The sequence below is a fragment of the Mus caroli genome, unplaced genomic scaffold (assembly GCF_978045245.1).
Source record: "Mus caroli unplaced genomic scaffold, Mus_caroli_1 scaffold_6, whole genome shotgun sequence".
NCBI lineage: Eukaryota > Metazoa > Chordata > Mammalia > Rodentia > Muridae > Mus > Mus caroli.
Window position 1 is genome coordinate 119908851 of NW_028227261.1, and position 20936 is coordinate 119929786.

At 40.1% G+C, this 20936-nt stretch overlaps 2 protein-coding genes across 3 annotated transcripts in view; one reads left to right on the plus strand and one right to left on the minus strand.

Moving 5' to 3' along the window:
• Orc3 (origin recognition complex subunit 3) overlaps positions 1-5392 on the plus strand; it is a 56731-nt gene extending 51339 nt beyond the window's left edge. Inside the window, exon 19 of the mRNA XM_085839435.1 lies at positions 5272-5392. Within this exon, the coding sequence (XP_085695561.1) occupies positions 5272-5301 (30 nt within the window). The 3' untranslated portion in view covers positions 5302-5392. The remainder of the gene's footprint in view (positions 1-5271) is intronic.
• Positions 439-16957, minus strand: Akirin2 (akirin 2). 2 transcript variants are annotated; one of them, XM_021160051.2, is made up of 5 exons: positions 16452-16957; positions 5281-5424; positions 2434-2583; positions 1348-1419; positions 439-1145 (listed from the first exon to the last, which is right to left on the minus strand). In XM_021160051.2, the coding sequence occupies exons 1-5, from the start codon at positions 16678-16680 to the stop codon at positions 1135-1137; spliced, it is 606 nt and encodes a 201-aa protein (XP_021015710.1). In that variant the 5' UTR covers positions 16681-16957; the 3' UTR covers positions 439-1134. The 2 variants fall into 2 exon arrangements, with proteins under 2 accessions (XP_021015710.1, XP_085695565.1); XM_085839439.1 differs by lacking the exon at positions 439-1145 and having other exon boundaries at positions 1307-1419.
• Between the last annotated feature and the right edge of the window lie 3979 nt (positions 16958-20936).

A 20936-nucleotide genomic window follows, 5' to 3' on the forward strand; every position in this document is an offset into this window, starting at 1 on the left:
ACCGGAAAGTGGGTGGAACCATCCACTAAACTTAGTACTATACATTTACTGATGGCTCTCTGCTCTTACTTGTGGCTACAAGTTCCTGCTGTTTTGATTTCCCCACAGTGATAGACTGCAACCTGGGATTTTAAGCTAAAGTAAAATAAACACTTAATACCCTAAACTGCTTTGTGCGGGGTTATCACATCATTCAAAAACATCAAAACTGGATTCAAAGGAAAGGTCTACAGCTGTTTTAGATCTTGTTATATAACATGCTGTTATACAGCAAGTTACAGAAGCAGTTTTGAATCATAACTTAATTTCTGAAAACAGCATTTAAAAGGTAAATAATGCCAGAAAACTAACTTTGTGTTGATTTCTAGAAAATACTTAGCGTTTAAACACTACTTTATTCCAATACTACCCATGTGTACAATTCGGAAACAGGCAGAATAGAAGTAAATGTTTTATTTTTCCAACTAAACTCCAGTGCTACAAGGGTAGTAAAACAATAATACACTGGGGGTGGGGGTGGGGGTGCAGCAATAAACATTTGTTAAAAAGACGGATAGAATAAATAAAACTACCAAAAAATAATAAAGAAAATCATATAAACCCATTCTGAAACCCCAAGAAAAGTCCTGAAATACAGAAATGCCCTCCTCTTCCTCCTCCTCCTCCTCCACTATCTCACAGAAGTACTGTAGACTAACTGCTTAAATGTCCTGGGATTACATTCTAAGTTATTAATAACTGGTTACAGCTTGGTTGTAGTGCACAATTAAAATCACACTAACTTCATCTGACGTGTCATTCTACAGTTTTATTTACATAACCAGTGAAGGGCATGTTCTAGAATGCCAGCTTTAATCCCTTTCAAACATTAATATAAAGAAGCCAAATTGTAATGATACAGCAAAACGAGGCCACTGGTCTTAATACAAGTAGCAAAGGTCCACATTCAGGTGGTAATGACATCACGGAAATTTCCAAAACCATTTGCTGCTGCCTAAGAGTGGTTGCCACTGACGAAAGCTTGAAATAACCTGTATTCACAGATGGGTACTGGCATTGCTGCATGTCATAGTTGGGACCTCCTGCAACAACTCAACAAGGAACAAGGCAGCCCACAAATGCAAAAAGCGTGATTCATGAAACATCTGGAGGAGAAAAGGAGTATTAGTATAGAGAATGGGGCAAAATGACAACAAACACAATCATTCTTTCCTAACACCACCCCTAGATATAACTTGTAACATTTTACTTCTGTTTTAAACTTTCTCTCCATACTTTTTATCAACTCTCTTCTTAAATATGAAAACATGGTCTTTTCAGTTTATAGTTCAAAGGTCAGATACTTACAACTAGCAGGCTGTTCTCCATATCGCCGCATTATCTGATCATGCGTAAACTTCACAAAAGCATCATATTGTTCTATAAATAGAGGTATATGTAAATTACATGACTTGCAAAATATTCTATCTAATGAATGTATCAAAAATATAAAGCAATGTGAAAACTTTCCATAACTTAAATAGTAATTGTAAACAGCTCAATAAGTGTTTTCCACAGGATAAAAACTAAAAATTTAATTAATACTGTAGCTGATCTATACAGCTAGCTCATCCCTGGTGTCATGAAGGTGAGATATGGGCTTTAAAAATGTTAATTTCCTGGGGCCTAGCAAACACAGAAGTGGATGCTCATAGTCAGCTATTGGATGGATCACAGGGCCCCCAGTGGAGGAGCTAGAGAAAGTATCCAAGGAGCTAAAGGGGTCTGCAACCCTATAGGTGGAACAACAATATGAACTACCCAATACCCCCCAGAGCTCGTGTCTCTAGCTGCATATGTAGCAGAAGATGGAAGAGAGGCCCATTGGTTGTGCAAACTTTATATGCCTCAGTACTGGGGAACGCCAGGGCCAAGAAGTGGGAGTGGGTGGGTGGGGGAGCCGTTGGGGGACTTTTGGGATAGCATTGGAAATGTAAATGAAATAAATACCTAATTTAAAAAAAAAAAAAAGAATGTTAATTTCCTTTTTTACTGAAGTTCTCTGGTCCACATATACCAAGACTTATACCAATGTATAGAAAGAATATACCACTGTAAAAACACCTGTGGGAAATAATTCTTACAGTGCGTTTCTAGGTGTGGTGATCTGAATAAGAATGGACCCCAGAGTTTCATATATTAGAATGCAAGTCAGCAGGGAGTGGAACTCTGAAAGAATTAGGTGGCCTCATTGGCAGAAGTGTGCCACTAGGGGTGAGGTGGGGGAGATGTGAAATTAGGATGTACCTATCTGCATGGCGCCATGCTCTAACACTAGAAGCAAGCTCCCAATTAAATGCCTTTTTTCATAAGAGTTGCCTTGTTCATGGTGTCTCTTCATAATCCCCACTCTAGAACAGTGACTAGATATTCTAAAATAAACTCATTTGTTACCTGCAAGTTTTGTATTCAGTATTTCTTCATATTCTTCTCGAACTTTCTCTTCCCGTTCTTTCAACAAACGTTCACAGATCATTCCAACCTGCCTTAGAGTAAATAAGGGCTGTTCTTTTTTTAATGGTGAGGATGTTGCAGATGAAGTCCCTATGTACAACATGAATAAAAGATCACCTGATTTAGAACCATGACAGAATACCTCCTGAATGAAAGTTTCATTGAGAACTTCCCCATGTCATTTAAACTTATTATCTATGATAAACAGGGCCAAGTATTAATTCTGTCAGACTGCGATTCTGGAGAAAGGAATGTTATCTAGAGGAAAAGCCTAAAGTCGAGTGGAGAAAACTTCACAACAAAATCCTTGCAATGACGGTGCCCATCACAAAACTTTCAGACTCCATTCCAGCACATGCCTGTTCAGAACATTTAGTTATTAGAGTAACATGATTATATTATAAAGACACTTATTTTATTGTTAATGCTTATTGTTTATATTTTAAGACCATACAGTAAGTCATATCCAATTGTTCTACCACTTCAATATTCTTCATTTTCCAAACCCTAGTTTCCTTTTAAAAGAGAATTATATCTAAAAAAAGGAAAATAGAGAATTATACTTTTAAAAAGAGTTGCTGCAAGGAGAAATCTGTACTGCAGATATTTATCCCTTACTAAAGGAACAGAATTGATTCTAAATTTTGAATAGTGACCATAATCCCCACTTTTGCTAATATAATTTAATTCACCTAAGTTCAGACACTCAAAACTCAAGAAAACCAAAGTTCCAAAAACAGCTCCAACACCAGTGTTTGTCAATTTTAAATTAGCAAGAATATTCCTTATATGCTTCTGTAACTAAAAGGTTTTTAAGAGAAAATTCTCTCAGTGGCAACTGTTAAGACAGTAAGTATGCGAGGATCTGTATTACAAACTTTAGGATACTAACAAGTTGACTCATGAACCAAATTTCAGATTCATTTCTGGGACCTCTTAAAGGAAAAAGCTCTGATCATGTTTATTACTTTGAATTGTATGCTTTTTTTTTTTTAAATCTCAGTTTGTTTTTTGTTAATGATAACTGCTAGGACAATCTGCAGAGGGAAAAAAGTTCACCTGTATTTTATGGTTTCGAGTTCTGAAAGATAATATTAACAGCCACTGATATTATCAAGTAGTGACATACTTCATAGAAAAAGACATTCATCCTCTATTTAAGGTACTTTGATCTTAAACATTCCTGGCTTAAAGATCATTATCTTTCGGATAACCCAGGATTGTGGTAGCTATTCACTGCATCCATGCTGTCAAGTGCTACATATGGATACAAGCACACTCATGTCACAGTTTGCTAATCTTGCTCTGTGGTGCCTTTATCTATCTGCACTGACTCACCCAAATTAACCCAACCACCAAGGCTAGCCTAACCTTGAAATTCCAAGTCTTGTTAAGACTGGCAAATCCCTAAGAATTAAACTAATATTAGTAGAAAAGATCATTATAATTTTAGTAAGAATCACTCCTTTGGCACACCTAGCTCCAGCCCCAACCCGGCAGCATCCCAATATTTAGCACTGAACAATTCCCTATCAAGTTTTAATTGATTACCTTATATCTTTGATTTTATGTTTCTGTTTTGAATTGTACCAGGAAAACAAGTGCTTCTGTTTTAAAGATTTATTATTATATGTTAAGTACACTGTAGCTGTCTTCAGACACCAGAGGAGGATGTCAGATCTCCTTACAGAGGGTTGTGAGCCACCATGTGGTTTCTGGGATTTGACCTCGGAACCTTCGGAAGAGCCCTCAGTGCTCTTAACTGCTGAGCCATCTCACCAGCACCCCCCACCCCCATTTTAAAAAAAGATTTATTGTTATATGTAAGTACACTGTAGCTGTCCTCAGACACACCAGAAGAGGGAGTCAGACTTCATTATGGATGATTGTGAGCCACCATGGGGTTGCTGGGATTTGAACTCAGGACTTTCAGAGGAGCAGTCAGTGCTCTTAACCTCTGAACATCTCTCCAGCCCCAAACAAGTGCTTCTGAAGTAAAAAGTATTTTGACAGGTTATTAACTAAAGTAAAGGTAGGATGGTTCTTTTTTGGCCAAGTAACTTCAGCATTACTAAGTCAGACTTAGAAAAGTAGACTATTCTCTCTAAAGGGTAAATATGGGTTTTAAATTGATACACAATTTTTAAAAAACAACAGAAAAAAAGAAATCCACACATTAAGGAATCTAGCCCAATGTGACCAATGTCTACAAGTACATGGATAGACATTTGTGTAATGGTCAGAAGAACTTTTGAATATAACTGCTAGATCAATAATTATAAGAAATTCACAAAATGGCAGTGTTGGGGTACTATTATCTAACAGAAAAGCATGTGGTGGGACAGGAAAGATAGTGTCACAGTTAAAGGCACTTGTTTTTGCAGAGGACTCAGGTTTAGTTCTCAGCACCTACACGACAGGGCTCATGACCATCTGTAACTCTAGTTTCAGAGGATCTGACATCCTCTTTTGGTCTCCATGAGTACCAGACATATAAATGGTTTATGTTGTACATACATGCAGATAAAAGCACAAAAATGGGTATTTTTAAAGCATATAGTAAACACTAGTAATTTTTTAAATCCAAGTTATGTCCACTTTAGGGATGCTAAAGGTAGCTGCCTGTGGTTGGTGGGAATACAGGTAGTGAAAACTTTTAAAATAGTACACATTACTTTGTGTAACTACTTTAATCTTGGAAAAATCAGGTGCTTTAAGTCGTGGGCAGTTTGCATTTTCCCCATCATTTCTAATGTAATACTTCTTATACTTATTAAGGGTTATTACCTGGTGATGCTGGTCCACTGATGAGAAATGCGTGTGGCTGTGAATCGGAAGTACAACCTGGATCTGCCTGCTGAAAACTAGCCTCTAAATGTCTTCTCTTCTGCATGCGTTTATATTCCTGTTTTATGTTGTACAGAATTTGTTCTAAAAGGAAAAATTTGGAAAATCAAAAATTTCATACTAAAGAAAAAAAAAATCAAAAATATTTCTTCCAAATAACAAAGAACTGTTTCCCTATGAACCCACTGGTTGAGCACAAGCTGTTCAGAAGTAGCATATCCAACCATCTTCTAGCCTCTCCAGGCACAGTATGGGACATATACTCCCAGATACACATATACACGTAAAATGAAATAAATCTTTAAAAATATATATATACATGCCATCTGGAATTCAACAAAGTCAAATCCTATTTGTGAAAACTAAATTTAAGCTTTTTACTCAAAAACAGTGGTCAGATAATCTAACTTTCTTCAATCATTTTACTCAGAGTAAAAACTCAGAGCCCATGTATCTATTTCATATAGAACTACTTAAGTTAACCAGTATTTCCAGTAACGAGAAAGGAAAATTATGTATATTCAAGCATAAGTCTAAAAGGACAAAGGACAAGAGAATTAAAATTTTATCATGAATCAAATTGTCATTAATATGAAGCATGATAAAACCCGAAACCATTCTAGCATTAACAACAAAGCATTCTGCACCTTGGGGAGAAAAGCGCATATGAGATAATATGATACAGCGATACACAAGAACCACTGTCCTACAATGCAGCCATCTTTTACATTGCCACTGAAACATAAAATTATACCCAGCAGGTCATTTCTGAGCCAACGGAATTAGTTCACTTTACCACTGTTTGTAACGAAAAATAAGGGACCATTTGATCTGTAGGAAATGCCCCCCCTGAGGTTTCCACCCCCCTAATCACCTGTATCTACAGATTTTCTCAGTAACTTCTTTAGCTCAATGTGCAACTAAATTCCAAGAAGTTTATTATTAATCCCAATTGAAAGCAAAAGTGAAAACATGCAATAAAAACTGCACAAAGAGTGAATTCCCATATTCAACTCAGTAACAATCCTGCTCAATAATTAATAACTGGTACCTTTCATTTCTAATCTTCAGTAGTCTCTTTTCTTTCTCTAAATATTCAAAATTCTAAAGGATCATTGTTTTTAGGTTTTATTTTTAATATGTGTCTGCCTTTTGCCTATATGTATTTAACTGCATCATATGCATGCGATGCTTGTGGGAGCCAGAAGAGGGCATCTGACCTCTTGGAACTGGTGCTAAGGACAGTTGCTAGGCAACCTTCAGAAAGACTAGAACCCTGTATTCCTGCAAGAGTTAACAGGTGCTCTTAACCACCAGGCCATTTTTCCACCCCTCCTTTGACTTTTAACACTTTAGATGCTCAATTCCATTGTAACTAAAAGAAAAACTCAAATGATAAAAATTAATTTAGTCAAGATATCATTAATTCTGTCATTTAAAAAGGTTTGTGTTTATATACACACACATCCACAATGCATGTGAATGTATAGTTCAGATACAAAATTACATATGATTAACTTATGGATAGCTGTGTAGGTTTTAACTGTTTACCCTTTTTCAAAATGCTAACTTTTTCAGTACAGTTGACATGGTCAATTTCAGTCTTTTTTCCACTTAAGTAAACAGTTGTCAGTATGAAATAAAATTATGGACAGGTAGGTTTGCCTTAATATGAATAGTTTCCTAGCATTCATCCAGAGGTATCTGATAAACGTGGAATATCTTGTTGCCAACAAGCACAGTATCTTCATTAAAAAACGAAATAACCCTTCTTATAACAATATTCTAAAAGATTTTAAGTTAATGATATTTTGAATGAATGACAAATGCCATTCAAAACATGGTAAAGTTTATTTACAGCCAGAAGCTTCAAAATGTACGACACTAGCTTGGAGTGGCTTGACTTTCACATCTACCACCTCTTTGTGACTTTTACATTAACACTACAAAGCTGTTGCTCCTCAAATTAATCTGTCTTCTTCTATGAGTGTTTCTCAACCTTCCTAATGTTGTGACCCTTTAATATATGCCTCATGTCTGGTAACCTGCTACCATAAGATTACTTTGTTACTACTACATATCTGTAATTCTGCTCCTGTCATTAATTGGAATGTAAATACCTGATATGTGAGATATCTGGTATGTGACCCCGCACCCAAATGGGTCACCACCTACAGGTTGAGAATCACTGTATCTAGTTCTAAACTTTACTACGAAATTAATGAAGGCCATACTAAACTGTACCATAAAGAGAATGCTTGAAACAAAGCCAAGACTAAAATTCAGTAAAACTATTTACTTTAAGCCCCAATCCAACACAGCATAGTGGTACAAAACCTTTAATCCCAGCACTTGTGTGAAAAAGGCAGTCTACCCAGTGAGTTCCAGGCTACACAGTAAGCCAGTCTCAACAGGCAAACCAAACAATTGAGGACAAGTATAGCTTAGGTGACTTAGTTGCATCCTAGCAGATACACAACAGTATAGTATATTTTTAAGTTATGATTTATCAAGTGAAATGTAATATAAAACCACAACTTTCACTACTCTTATGTCTCTATATCTCACACACACCCCTACCTCTGTCTCTCCAGGAGTCTTCAAGAAGCCAATACTCACATGGTATCACTACATTTAGCCTCCTGTATAAGTGGACTTCACAAACACAAACAGTGCAAACATTTTTTAATTGTACCCATTCTATGAAAAATACATTTTTTTCCTGTCATCATTCTCAAGCAGTATAGGACAGTAACTTTTTGTCTTCACTGTACTAGACATGCTTGGAATTTGTGCACACTGCATCAGTTTCTTCTTATTGTTGCCTGGTGATAATTCATTTCTCCAGTTCCTGTATTGGCCTTTCAGACTGTTTCCAATGAAAACTGCTAAATCCAAGTCCTAGTCTGAGGCCGTTCTCAGCTCTGTTTGGAAAACAGTAAAGAAAGTACCAAAGTTTCCCAGAGTGTTCTTTACCATTTCACATTATTACCAGCTACACCTGTCTTGCCAACACTTCATACTGTCAACTAAAGAATTCAAGACTTCCTAATGTCATTGCCTATACTGTTGTGTATCTTCTAGGATGCAACTAAGTCACCTAAGCTATACTTGTCGTCAAATGTTCTAATACCAACAGCACATGGTCAACAATGTTATGTAGTCAAGTGATCTGACTTGCACAAGATCTTGGCAGCACAAGTTGAAAACCACTAAATTGGTCTGATAGATTTCAGTTCAGGAGGTAAACAGCTTTGAAGCTGATAAAGACCTCCTCCCAAATTTTCCACACCAATATTCTACATTACTTCTATCCAGACTGACTTAAGTTCCCACTACACTAACAGTCTTTTTTTTTTTTTTTTTTTTTTTTTTTTTGGTTTTTCGAGACAGGGTTTCTCTTTATAGCTCTGGCTGTCCTGGAGCTCACTTTGTAGACCAGGCTGGCCTCGAACTCAGAAATCCGCCTGCCTCTGCCTCCCGAGTGCTGGGATTAAAGGCGTGCGCCACCGCGCCCAGCTACACTAACAGTCTTAAGATAGGCATCTATGTTCAAGGGAGTGTTCTGTTTCTTTTTTTTAAGGTATTAATCTAAACCAGTATGAAAGTGTTGCTACACATCACACTAGCAATAATGTCCTATTCCACACAAAGCCACTGAAGGTTGCTACAGTCAACACCCATTTACTCTGTCCTGTCATAGCTTCTATTATCTATACTTCCAATTCCATCACTTAGAAAAGTTCTACCAGGTAACAATATTTTAGCACTAGGTAGTCTGTTAGGGACTAGGATAATAGTTGAGAATTCGACTACATTTTATCCAGTTGCTAAGGTAGTTTTATGCTGCTCACAGTACTTGAAGCAGGATCTCAATATGCATTCCAAGCTAGCCTCAAACTCAGGTGACCATCCTTTGTCAACCCAAGTGCCACCACACCCAGCACTATCTCATTTTAAAAACAAAAAAGGTTGGGCATTGTGACCTAACCCCAGCACAATTGGATCTACAAAGGGAGTTCGAGGACAGTAAGAGCTATGTAGAGACCCTGTCTCAATAAATAAATTAATTAATTAATAACAAAAAGAGAACAACAGTTCTCCTAAAGTCACCCCTAATCTATTTTCATTCTTAATTCTTGAGGTGTTGTATTAACAAAAATGAATGCTAAAGGCCAGTGCACACATACCAAAATAATTTGACAAGTGAGCAAATTTCTGACAATGGCAAAATTCCCCCAAAGGAGACTATCTAAAATATTATAGTGCTAGAGGTTCTTACTAATCACCCAGGAAGAGTGTGAGGGAAGGGACATGAAGAAGTAATACCCTGGGGCTCTTGCAGAGGACTGAGGTCCCATTCCTAGCAGCTACTCAGAAACACCCCTAACTCCAGCCCTAGGGTGTGCGATGCCCTCTTTAACTTCCATGGACACTGTATGTGTGTAATGCACACTCATAAGCACTCATACACAGAAATAGTTCTTAAAAAAAAAAACAAAAAAACCGTTAAGTACCCAGAAACATTGTTTAAATTTTTCACTGCAGTAGTTGTTAAAACTTAGTTGAATTAATACTTTGCTCATAAAATATTATAACTACAGGGTCACAGAACAGTCTTAAAAAAAAAAAAAAAGGTACAGAACTGCAATTCCATTGCTTCTAAGAAACCTGTGAAATGCCAAGTGAATATCCCAACAAATAAACTCAACATTTTAAAGCTTTGTGGTGGAGGGCCTGGTGAGATGGCTCAGTGGGTAAGAGCACCCGACTGCTCTTCTGAAGGTCCAGAGTTCAAATCCCAGCAACCACATGGTGGCTCACAACCATCCGTAATGAGATCTGACGCCCTCTTCTGGTTTGTCTGAAGACAGCTACAGTGTACTTACATATAATAATAAATAAATAAATCTTAAAAAAAAAAAAAAAGCTTTGTGGTAATACATTAACCAACTAAGTGTATTAATCCTGAAGCCATTTTTTAAAGTTGGTATCAGCTTTGACCCACATCTGCCCTAAATATCCAGAGACCTATCTTAGACTCTTAGTGGATCTCTCAGCTACGTATACAAAGTTGGGATGAACTGAATTCTAAAATTGCTATATTCAGCAATCAAAGTATAGAGCAGACACCTGCAGATGCCACACATGTTGAAATAGGCTGGAGTATTTCCCTTCTCTTCATCTTTTTAAAGTTGATAGTCTTATTAAAGACATCAAATCAAAATTTATCAAATTTGCACATATGCACAGAGAAACTTTTGTAGATAGATTAATAGCACTGGACAGTATTAAGGTCAACAGTATTGGACACTGTTAAACACAAGGACAACAAAAACCACAGAACTCTGATTAACGAATTTAGTTCCCATCGCCAATCCCATTATCTAGCTTCACCAAACAACTCTGCAAGGAGCCCGGACTTCACTTTCTATCAGTTCATACTTGTCATGTTTCCTTTCAAATAGTAAAATACTGTCAGTACTAGGCTCTCTGAATGATTCTTTTATACTTCACCATTGCCCTGTGTTTATGCATCCACAGTTATAGTACACTTGCCACAGTGCACAGGTGAAGTCACAGAAACCTTCTGGAGTTGTTTTCTTTCTTTCTACCACATAGGTCCCAGTGAACAAACTCAAGGGCCCTTGGGCTTGGCAGGAAACATTTTTACTGGCTGAGCCATCTAATCAGCCCCGAATCTGTTATTTTCAACCTTTCAAAAGTATTACTATCCCCTTTTTCCTGGCCTATCTTAACAATAGGAAAAACATACCCAAGTAACAAAAGAACAAAGCCATTCAAAAGCAGATGACCATTTCCTTGGTAACTGACTGCTAGAAGCATCTCTTCATGAGGTTAGCTTGTTTCTGTGAGGTTTCTGGGATCCACCCCCCCACTCCCACCCCCCACCTTAGAAAGCTAAAATGAATAATGCACTGGGATGTTCTTTAATGGCTATAAGCCTAAGGCTTTTTTCTTGCCCCCGGCCCCCCCCCCCAAGTATTAGGATCAAATTTAGGGAGATCTATGATTAGACAAGCATTGTACTATCACTGAGCCAACATGTCAATTCCGACTAACAGGCTTCTTAAATGCACAATTTTAACTGGAGCTACACATTTCTAAATATCAGGTTTACAATCCATAGCACAAAGACCACTACTAAAAACATGTATTTGCCAAATGCACTGAGAAGCTAGAAGTAATTTAACAGCTGTCTAAATAACCACAAATATTAAAAGACACTTCTGGCTCAATAAAATGGCATCTGAAGTTAGATACTGCCTTCTCCAACAGACATTATCATTTGTTTGCTTAGAACCATTTGTATTTCCTTTAAACCAGCTGGTGTCTCCATTTGGAGGCATGTATCTATGTCTAATGAACAATCTATTCTCCATTCACAAGCTGTAGTTTCCATTTTTTAATGGAAAGTTTCCAACAAATACAATGAGTTCTTACAATGGAATTTAACTCTTCATCCAACTCAGTTCCTAAAACAAACTTAATGGTACCAAGCAAGCTACAATGTACACATTAATGTTAATTCCCTGACTCACAAAGTCAGCATCCACAGAAGGCCACTCACAAGACCACTGATTCATAGTATAAATATGAAAACAATGTGTTAGATTTGACTGACAGTTCTGGCAACCTCTTAACAATGGCACTTACTATCAAAACATCTTCTTTCTTGAAAATGCCAGGACAATCTTTTGGTTATATAATAATAGACTGACAGACAGACAGACAGACAGACAACTAAAAAATAACTTAGGTTGCCAAATAAAAAGCCCAGTGCCAGTATTGGAATACAACCCCTTAAGCTGTTTGTCTGGGGTGTCCTAGAGACCTCCAAAATGATACAGACTACTGTTAATGTTTGAGGTTGCGCTCCCACTCTTGATGGCTAGGATTCTATTGCTGAGGCCATCGCATGGTCACAGGGCATGGACCAGGCTGGGACTGACAAGAAGCTTCCACAGTGCCAGGAGTTTGGCAGGCTACTATCAAAGTCATCCAACAAGGCTTATCCAATTGTGACCTCTCTTGAGCTCCATAACAGGCCCATGAGTGCAAAAGTGGCACAAATGTCACGGGGTAAATGTCCAGCTTTCTGGTTGGGTTTATGATTTTTGCTTGCTCCAAGACAGAAATGCATGCTTGACACTGTAAACCTGGCCAACAACCCACGGCTGGAGCATTCATGGGTCCAGGGGTGAGCTCACTACTATCTGTTATATGGACATGATATCAAACTACCCTCTATATAAATAAATACACAGATACACATTCAGAGGGCAGTTTGAGGCAGAAAAACTGTAAGAGCCAGTGTCTTCTGGACATGACATGCTGAAACACTCATGAATTTACAGCAATAGTGGCTGCCCATCCACAGTAATACACAAGACCCCATTCTTAGCTGAGGACAGGTGATGGCATCTGAGGGAGGAACAAGCAATTTTCTTAAAACTCTTAGTAGGTCAGCCATGCTCTAATGGATGACCCCAAATCTATGAGTATATATAGGCAACACAAATTGGGACTTAGTTATTTTAGGAGGAAGGGAGGGGGAGAGACATAACACAAAATTGAGAAGCAGAAAAAGGTGGGTAAGATGGGTCTGGGAAGAGTTAGGTACTTAGAAAAAATACATCTTTAAAATCTTACTTAAAACAGGGCAGGGTGGCACATAGCCTTTAATCCCAGCACTAGAGATGTAAAAGCATGCCAGGAGTTCCTGGCTAGTCAAGGATCTGTGATAAGACCTCCCCCCCAACCCCCATGCCCTTGACACTTTCATTCCCCCATTCTCATTTAAATACTTCTCTCTCCCAACCCACCCCCACTCACCACCCATCATCCTTTGATACACTAAAACGTTATTTTAAGCATCATTCGATTAAAATCCTAAACCAAACCAGTGTACACAGACCTTTTTTTTTTTCTTTTGTAAAAGACCAGACAATAAATGAATTCTGGGAACAGACTCTCTCCACAAGCTTAGTAAGATAACCAAGATAACCTGCAGTGGACTTTAAACTTTAAAGGCCGGCAGGCATAACTGTATCCAAATGACTATTTTTCATGGCACTGACATTTGAATTTTTTGAATTCTCAACATGATGAAATGATCATTTTTTTGTTCTTTTTTCAGAGATTTAAAAATGTTAAAAAAATTCTTACCTCCCAGACTGTACAAACACATGGCCATAGGTTGACAAACCTACCTTAGAGTACAGTTATGAATTAGTAACTCAGGTATACCAAAAATCATGTTTGAGATAGGATACATGAAGAGGGGCAAGAACAGAAGCCACTGTTAATTAACATAATAAGAGTTTCAAGTCTCAAGAAAGCAAGCTAGACTTCCATCAACTAGTCCTCTTCTTTAGTATTAAATTTCAAGTTTGAAAAATATTGATTTAAATAGAAGTAGTCATATTAAGTTTGGAATCACTTTCCTGGAATGTCTAAAATAACAGCATTTAGAACAGTGCCCAAGTTCTTGAAGCTACTAATATGCCACTTCAAGAACACTATCAGAAGAAAACATGAAGTACCTGAAATAGAATAATAATAAAGACAAATCGCATATAATATATATTCTGTATAAAATTCTAGGTCTTCATTAGTTTTAGCTTAAAAAGGTTCAACCACACACTGTGTGATTAAAAATTACAGCAAATATGTACATTTTAGCAAATTTAAACTTTAACAATCTTCCCTCATTTTTCAAGAAGCTAATCTTTTACATTAATATTCAATTGAAATACCAACTTAATACTTAGCAAACTAAAAACATCAACTGGCATGTGATTTTAGGTTTGTTTCTTTCTCTTTCTTTCTTTCTCTCTCTCTCTCTCTTTTTTTTTTTTTTTTTTTGGTTTTTCGAGACAGGGTTTCTCTGTGTAGCCTTGGCTGTCCTGGAACTCACTCTGTAGACCAGGCTGGCCTCGAACTCAGAAATCCACCTGCCTCTGCCTCCCAAGTGCTGGGATTAAAGGCATGGACCAGCACTGCCCGGCTGATTTTAGGTTTCAAGACGTGATCAAACTGTATCAGCTGGCTAAAAGACTCAAAACCATCCCAATCATTTTACAATGTGCTGGTTGAGCTGTGAGGGAATGAGGAGTGGAGAATATTAAACACTACACTATAGCACTGACATAACAGATTGGAAGATCATTACGGTTTCTAAACAACCTCCCTTAAGTAAAGAAAGGTGTCATAGCTCCCTGCTGTTTGGGTATTCAAGATTATTTTAACTGCATAGGGATATACTGTAACTCTCAAACTGAACACTAGCTCCCATAAAATTTATTGCTAGTTACAGCTATTTTGAAATGGCTTCATTAGTAGATAGGACACCATTTCAATGTTCAAATTTAGCATTTCATTAAAAACAAAAAATGTCTGCCCCAAGAATTCATTCTCCAGCCCCGGCGGTGGTGGCGCCCTCCTTTAATCCCAGCACTTGGGAGGTAGAGACAGGTTGATCTCTGAGTTCGAGGCCAGCCTGGTCTACAAAGTGAGTTCCAGGACAGCCAGGGCTATACAGAGAAACCCTGTCTCGAACCCCCCCCCCAAAAAAAGACTTCATTCTCCACTTTTTCCCCTTGCTTTACAGTAATGACTAAAGCAGTGGGTTCTCAGCCCTCCTGACAAGCCCACCCTTTACCACAGTCCCTCATGCAGTGATGATCCCACCCACATGATTATCGCTGCTACTTCATAATGCAATTTTGCTACTGTTATAAATCATAATGCAAATATCGGAGCGTTCCCCTGGGGGTCGCGGCCCACAGATTGAGAACCATTCCTCTAACAACTCCGTCATGAGTGCCTTTATACACATATGTGTGGGAGGGACACTTTAGGTATGATCGTTAAATAAACTTCTTGGAATTTCTACGAAAAGTGACTGCAACTCTTAAAACAGCTTTTGGCTACATTATATCAAAAATTTAAGAGCCAGACTAGGTAACTGAGGTTCACCATGGATTTGGGTATGAATATTTAAATGTGACATTTTAAAAAACACACATGGTACAGTCAATTTCATATAGATGTTACCAAATACAGAACTCTATAGTTCCCATCTTTTTTAAATGAGTTACTGAGAAAAAAAATAAACTAAGCAAAGGCTTTAAGGATGATATCACTAAGGGCTTACACAGACTCACAAACCCTTGCATGCCACACACAAAAGAAACAGACTTACACTTCAAGTCCATTAAAGTTTATCCTAAGATTGTGCCGAAGGCACACAAAGATTTCCAAATGCAGAGGGGGTTAAAATCCCTAGGTACACATTTTGTGTACAAAAGCAATCAAAGGTCCATCCAGCAGACACTTTGAGAAAATGTTTCAAGACTTCAAGTCTGAAGTCCACTGGAATCTTGATTTATTCGTTACTCTCGAGGCTAGGCTGTTTTCTCCCAACATACTTCATTGGGATAACTAAAGCATTTACAAATAAACCAGTCAGTCTCGATTTGAAGTACACCTTCCTTTTCATTAAAAGTTCAAGATCTCTTAAGGACTGGACGCATAGTGAGATCACATTACAGTACTCGGGAAGAACATTTGCTTTGTTGTTGACCCTGCTAGGGAAACAGGTCTTGACTCAGCCAAAGTGGCGTTCTTGTGGGTGATTAATGACAGGCCTACAACTCGCCCCAGTGACATCCATCCCCCTCCAAACCCCACCCCTTCTATACTAAAACCAGCCAAGTCTAAAATGGAGGAGGGGCTGCCTTCTCGCCTCAAACCACTCAGTCACTGAGTTAATAGCTGCAACCAATCGATTCAGCCCAAGAGACCCGGAGATTCGGGTGAAATGTGACCCTTCTCTCGCCTGACTTATGAATAATATCACCCTCTCTGATCATTTCCGCTGGGTCTCTACATAAGGAAACGATTCCAGGGATCTAGCCCCAAATGATCTGCCTCACAATGAGAGACCCCCACAATGCCGGCCAACCCGACTCGTACCCACCCAACCTGCCGACACCACCCCCACCTCGGTTCAGGCCCTTCCCTTTGTGTCCGCACCCAAGCTCCCGGCCGCAGCCCACCCCGGCAGCCCCGGGGCCGAGACCCACCTGTGGTGAGCCGGGAGGAGACGTCGCCGAAGGGGGAAGGCTCCATCCGGAGATACTTCTGCGGCGAGGCGGCCGCGGCCGAGGCGGCGGCGGCGGCGGTGGCGGCGGCAGGGGAGGCGGCAGCCGAAGCCGGCGCCGACAAAGGCGCGCACCGCCTCCGCTTCGGAGATGCGGGGCTCAGCAGCGGGTCGAAATCCAGAGTCCTTTTCAGAGTGGCTCCGCACGCCATGGTGGCGGGCGGCCGAGGCTCGGCTCGGGCGGGGCCGGGAAGGACGGGGACAAACGGGCCCTCCGAGGTGCCCGGTGGGTGTGGGGCCCGGGACGGCGGAGCCGCGACAGGGCAGGCGGGCGAGGCGCGAGGGTCGCGCCGCCGGCTCGGGGCCGCTCCCGAGAGGCCCGGCCGCCCCCGCCGTGCGCTCGGGCTGAGCGCGCCGGGGCTCCTGCGCGGAGACCCGCTCCCTTCGGAAGTGGACCCGGCCAGTGGCGTGACCCAGACGCGATCTCCGACACGCCGGTGCAGTCGGAAGCTCGTGAGTGGCGGCCACGCGCAGGAGCTGCGAGGTAGCCCGGCCGTACAGAGCTAAGCAATGCACTCGACCCTCTCTTCTCCACGGAACAACTCTGCCACCCGCCGCCGGCCCCAATATGGCGTCAATAACAACGCCGCCGATTCAAATCCTGCGGCCCCAGGGCGCCTGCGCACCGGGGGCGGGCCCGCCAGAGTGCATTCTGGGATTTGTGGGGTTTCGCGAAGGGCAGGAATCGTCCTGAAAGGCGGTTACCCAGAAGTCACAGAAACTACGACTCCCGTCATCCAAGGCGCGCGACCCAAGTTCCGGGTTGGAATTTAAATACCCCCTCAAAAGTAAGAGAGTTTAAAAAAAAAAAAAAAAAAAAAAGACCTAAGGCAGAGAAAGGAGAGCCTGTGAGACAGTGAGGAAGAGGAAGCGAACCCATTGGAAAAGCAAGCTAAGCACTTTAGAGACCCTGTTAAGATTTGGCATAGTGACTTAAACGGGATATAACAAAGAGCCAGTCTAATATTTGGAGAGAGATTAATTTAGCTGTCAGGAGCGCCAAAAAAACCAAATCTGTCACATGGAGGGGATAGGAAATAATGAAAACACCAATTTGGGTCCTCGAGACAGAAAGACAGTAATAATATCAGATTACAGGATCTTTGAAGTCTATGCTTTGCGCTTCCCAGATAGCTACTTGTTTATGCTTTTTAAATTCTGCAAAGCCGAAAAGGAGCACAAAGTCAATTGTGTACTATGAGCAGAGAGCGATTAACACCAGAAATTTGTTGAGTTTGGAAGGCTGGGTGGGGTCTAGAAAAAGGCAAGCAAATAAATATTTGTCTAGGGAGCAGGACCCATCTTTATAAGCAAAGTGGGAAGAAATATTTCGAAAATTTGTTTTTTCATCAACTATATAAAATAGGGATGGACTACAGCACTGATGAAGTAATTTATGTAGATGCTTTATATCTTCTGCCTGTGGATGCTAGCTCTCCACCAAGATTTCAAGACTATCGTATGATTATAAGTTTTAATACGCCTAATGCTCACTCTTTTCTGCTTACTCAGAAATCAACATATGTGGCTGCTTTATCGTTGTTTTGGACAATACCTCTCTCTATATCCATTTGTTTAGAATTGTTCACCGCCACAAAGATCAGCTTTCTTGACCACACTGTCACGCTTATTTTAATTTAGAATATAGTTCTTAGAAAGCTTATTTTAATTTAGAATATAGTTCTTAGGAAGTATCTTTTGAGGAAAACCAGCATTCTATGAAACAGTCACCTAACTAAGACTTGTACTAAGGAAGTGTTTATTAAGTTCTAAACACTCCAGGAAATCTGTTATTGTGCTGAAACTGACTGGACGTTCATTTTTTATGTAAGAAAAGAATAAGAAAAGTTCTTGACTTTTTTTTTTCTTTTGGAGATAAGATCTGATATCAAGTTCACTGTGTAGCCAAAGATGACCTTGAACTTTTGGCCCTCCCCTCTGCCTCCTGAGAACTAAGGTTAAGATGATAGGCATGTACCATTGTACTTCGTTTATATATTGCCAGGGGTCAATCAAGCAACCCGAGCAACTAAGCCTCTCCTTGTGTCCACTAAGATTTGACCATAGGCGGCACGGAAGTTAAAAGGGAGCCACGAGACAGGACATTGAGATTGTGTGGAAGAAGGGGAAGGCTAATAGAGTATTTGTGACATGAAAGCAGAAGGGTAACTGCCAGGGGCAAAAGGATACATGGCCTGGAGGAATGAACAGAAACGAATCGGGTATGAGCAGGCCATAACGCCAATTGCATTGTGGGCTAATGTTAAAAATAAACAAGAGCCGGGCGTGGTGATGCACGCCTTTGATCCCAGCACTCGGGAGGCAGAGGCAGGCGGATTTCTGAGTTCGAGGCCAGCCTGCTCTACAAAGTGAGTTCCAGGACAGCCAGGGCTATACAGAGAAACCCTGTCTTGAAAATCCAAAATAAATAAATAAATAAACAAACAAACAAGAAGTTCAGTAGGATAAATAAAAGCAATTGTGTAGAGGTCAGGAAAAGAGCAATAGTAAGGACTAAGCGTCAGCCACTCTAATTGTCTGCGAATGTCAATACAGCTAGCATAGTTTGCTCATTTATGCTTCTGTCCTTTGTTGTTATTTTTGAAATTTGTTAGTTTTTTCCTAACTGTTGTATGGCTACGAAGAGACACTATGATCAAGGATACATATAAGATAAAGCATTTAACTGGAAGCTTGCTTATAGTTTCAGAGGGTTAGTTCATAATCATCATGGAAGGGAACATGGCATGGATGGAGTAGTAGTAGTGAGAGCTTATATCCTGATCTGGAGGCAGGAGGAGAGACAGAGAGAAAGAGAGACAGAGAGACAGAGACAGACAGAGAGAGAGAGACACACACACAGAGACAGAGAGACAGACAGAGACAGAGAGACACAGAGAGAGAGAGAGAGAGAGAGAGAGAGAGAGAGAGAGAGAGAGAGAGAGAGAGAGAAAGAGAGAGACTGGGCCTCTTGTGATACATCTCCAACAAGACCATACATCCTACCTTCCTAAATAGACCACCAACTGAAAAACAAGTATTCAACTTGTGAGCCTTAGTGCCAATTCCTATTCAAACCACCATGCTAATTACTTTGATTTGGGGTTTGCTTTTGGTTCTGTAGCTCTAATGGTACCCTGTGTGCATTAGGTATTTCCCTTTCCTGGTACCAGGGTTCCCTACAGGGTGACATTCAGTTTTGACACGGCTTGTATAGTAAGTTTTTCTTCCTGTATTTTTAAAGGCATTTTTTATTAGATATTTTCTTCATTTCTTCATTTACATTTCAAATGCTATCCCAAAAGTCCCCTATACCCTCCCCCAGCCCTGCTCCCCTACCCACCCCTTCTTGACCCTGGTGTTCCCTGTACTGGGGCTCTTTCTATATTTTTAATCGGTGTATTTATTGTAATCTGGATTTCCCTTAATTCTTTTTTCTCTCTGGTTTAAATTTAAACATGCCTGGGGCAGTTTTCCTTGGAAATTTGGGAACTCCTATCAGCAACAGTAATTCTCTCTGTAGGCTTATGTGGCCTACTGGAGGGTCAGGAGTTCAAGTTCATCCTTAACCCAGAGGCAACTTTCTGGCTTGAAAGTGGAACTCTTTGAAAGGATTAGAAGGATTAGGTGGTGAGGCCTTGTTGTCACTGGGAGAATGCCTTGAGGTTTTCTCTTTTCTTTTTTTTTTTTTAAAGATTTATTTATTTATTATATGTAAGTACACTGTAGCTGTCCTCAGATACTCCAGAAGAGGGCATCAGATTTCATTACGGATGGTTGTGAGCCACCATGTGGTTTTGATTTGAACTCGGGACTGGGATTTGAACTCGGGACCTTTGGAAGAGCATTCGGCGCTCTTAACCACTGAGCCATCTCACCAGCCCAAGGTTTTCAAAAGAAGACATTCAACACAGTGTTTCTTTCTCTCTGCCTGCTGGTCTGTATGTAGCTAGCTCTCAACTACTACTCTAGCATTTTGTCTGCTACACTCCTGCCATGATGATGATGGACTAAACCTCTGAAACTGTAAGCAAGTGGCTAATTAAATGCTTTCTTTTATAAGAGAAAGCCTTGGTCATGGTGTCTCTTCACAGAAAAGGCATGGTGACTAAGGCCATAACCCTTTCTCAGTGCTTCAAGCTTGAAAATGTTGTCTATAAGCCTTCACATTATCCTCACCACATTGAAAAAAAAAAAAGTCTGTCAAGGGATCTTTTGCTCCCACACTTAAAGGCTTTCAGAGAAAAACCTACAAAAAGTAATTCTAGTTGGGCAGTGGTGCCACACGCCTTTAATCCCAGCACTTGGGAGGCAGAGACAGGTGGATTTCCGAGTTCCAGGACAGCCAGGGTTATACAGAGAAACCCTGTCTTAACCCCTGCCCCCAAACACACACACACACACACAC

Bases quoted from the DNA above. Each gene is read 5' to 3' on its own strand.
- Akirin2 (XM_085839439.1), bottom strand. From the start codon at position 16,680: ATGGCGTGCGGAGCCACTCTGAAAAGGACTCTGGATTTCGACCCGCTG. The intron at 2,584-5,280 runs GTAATAACCCTT...TGTTGTACATAG, and splicing joins CAGTGGACCAGCATCACCAG to GGACTTCATCTGCAACATCC. The intron at 1,420-2,433 runs GTAACAAATGAG...CTCTATTTATAG, and splicing joins ACTGAATACAAAACTTGCAG to AACAATATGATGCTTTTGTG.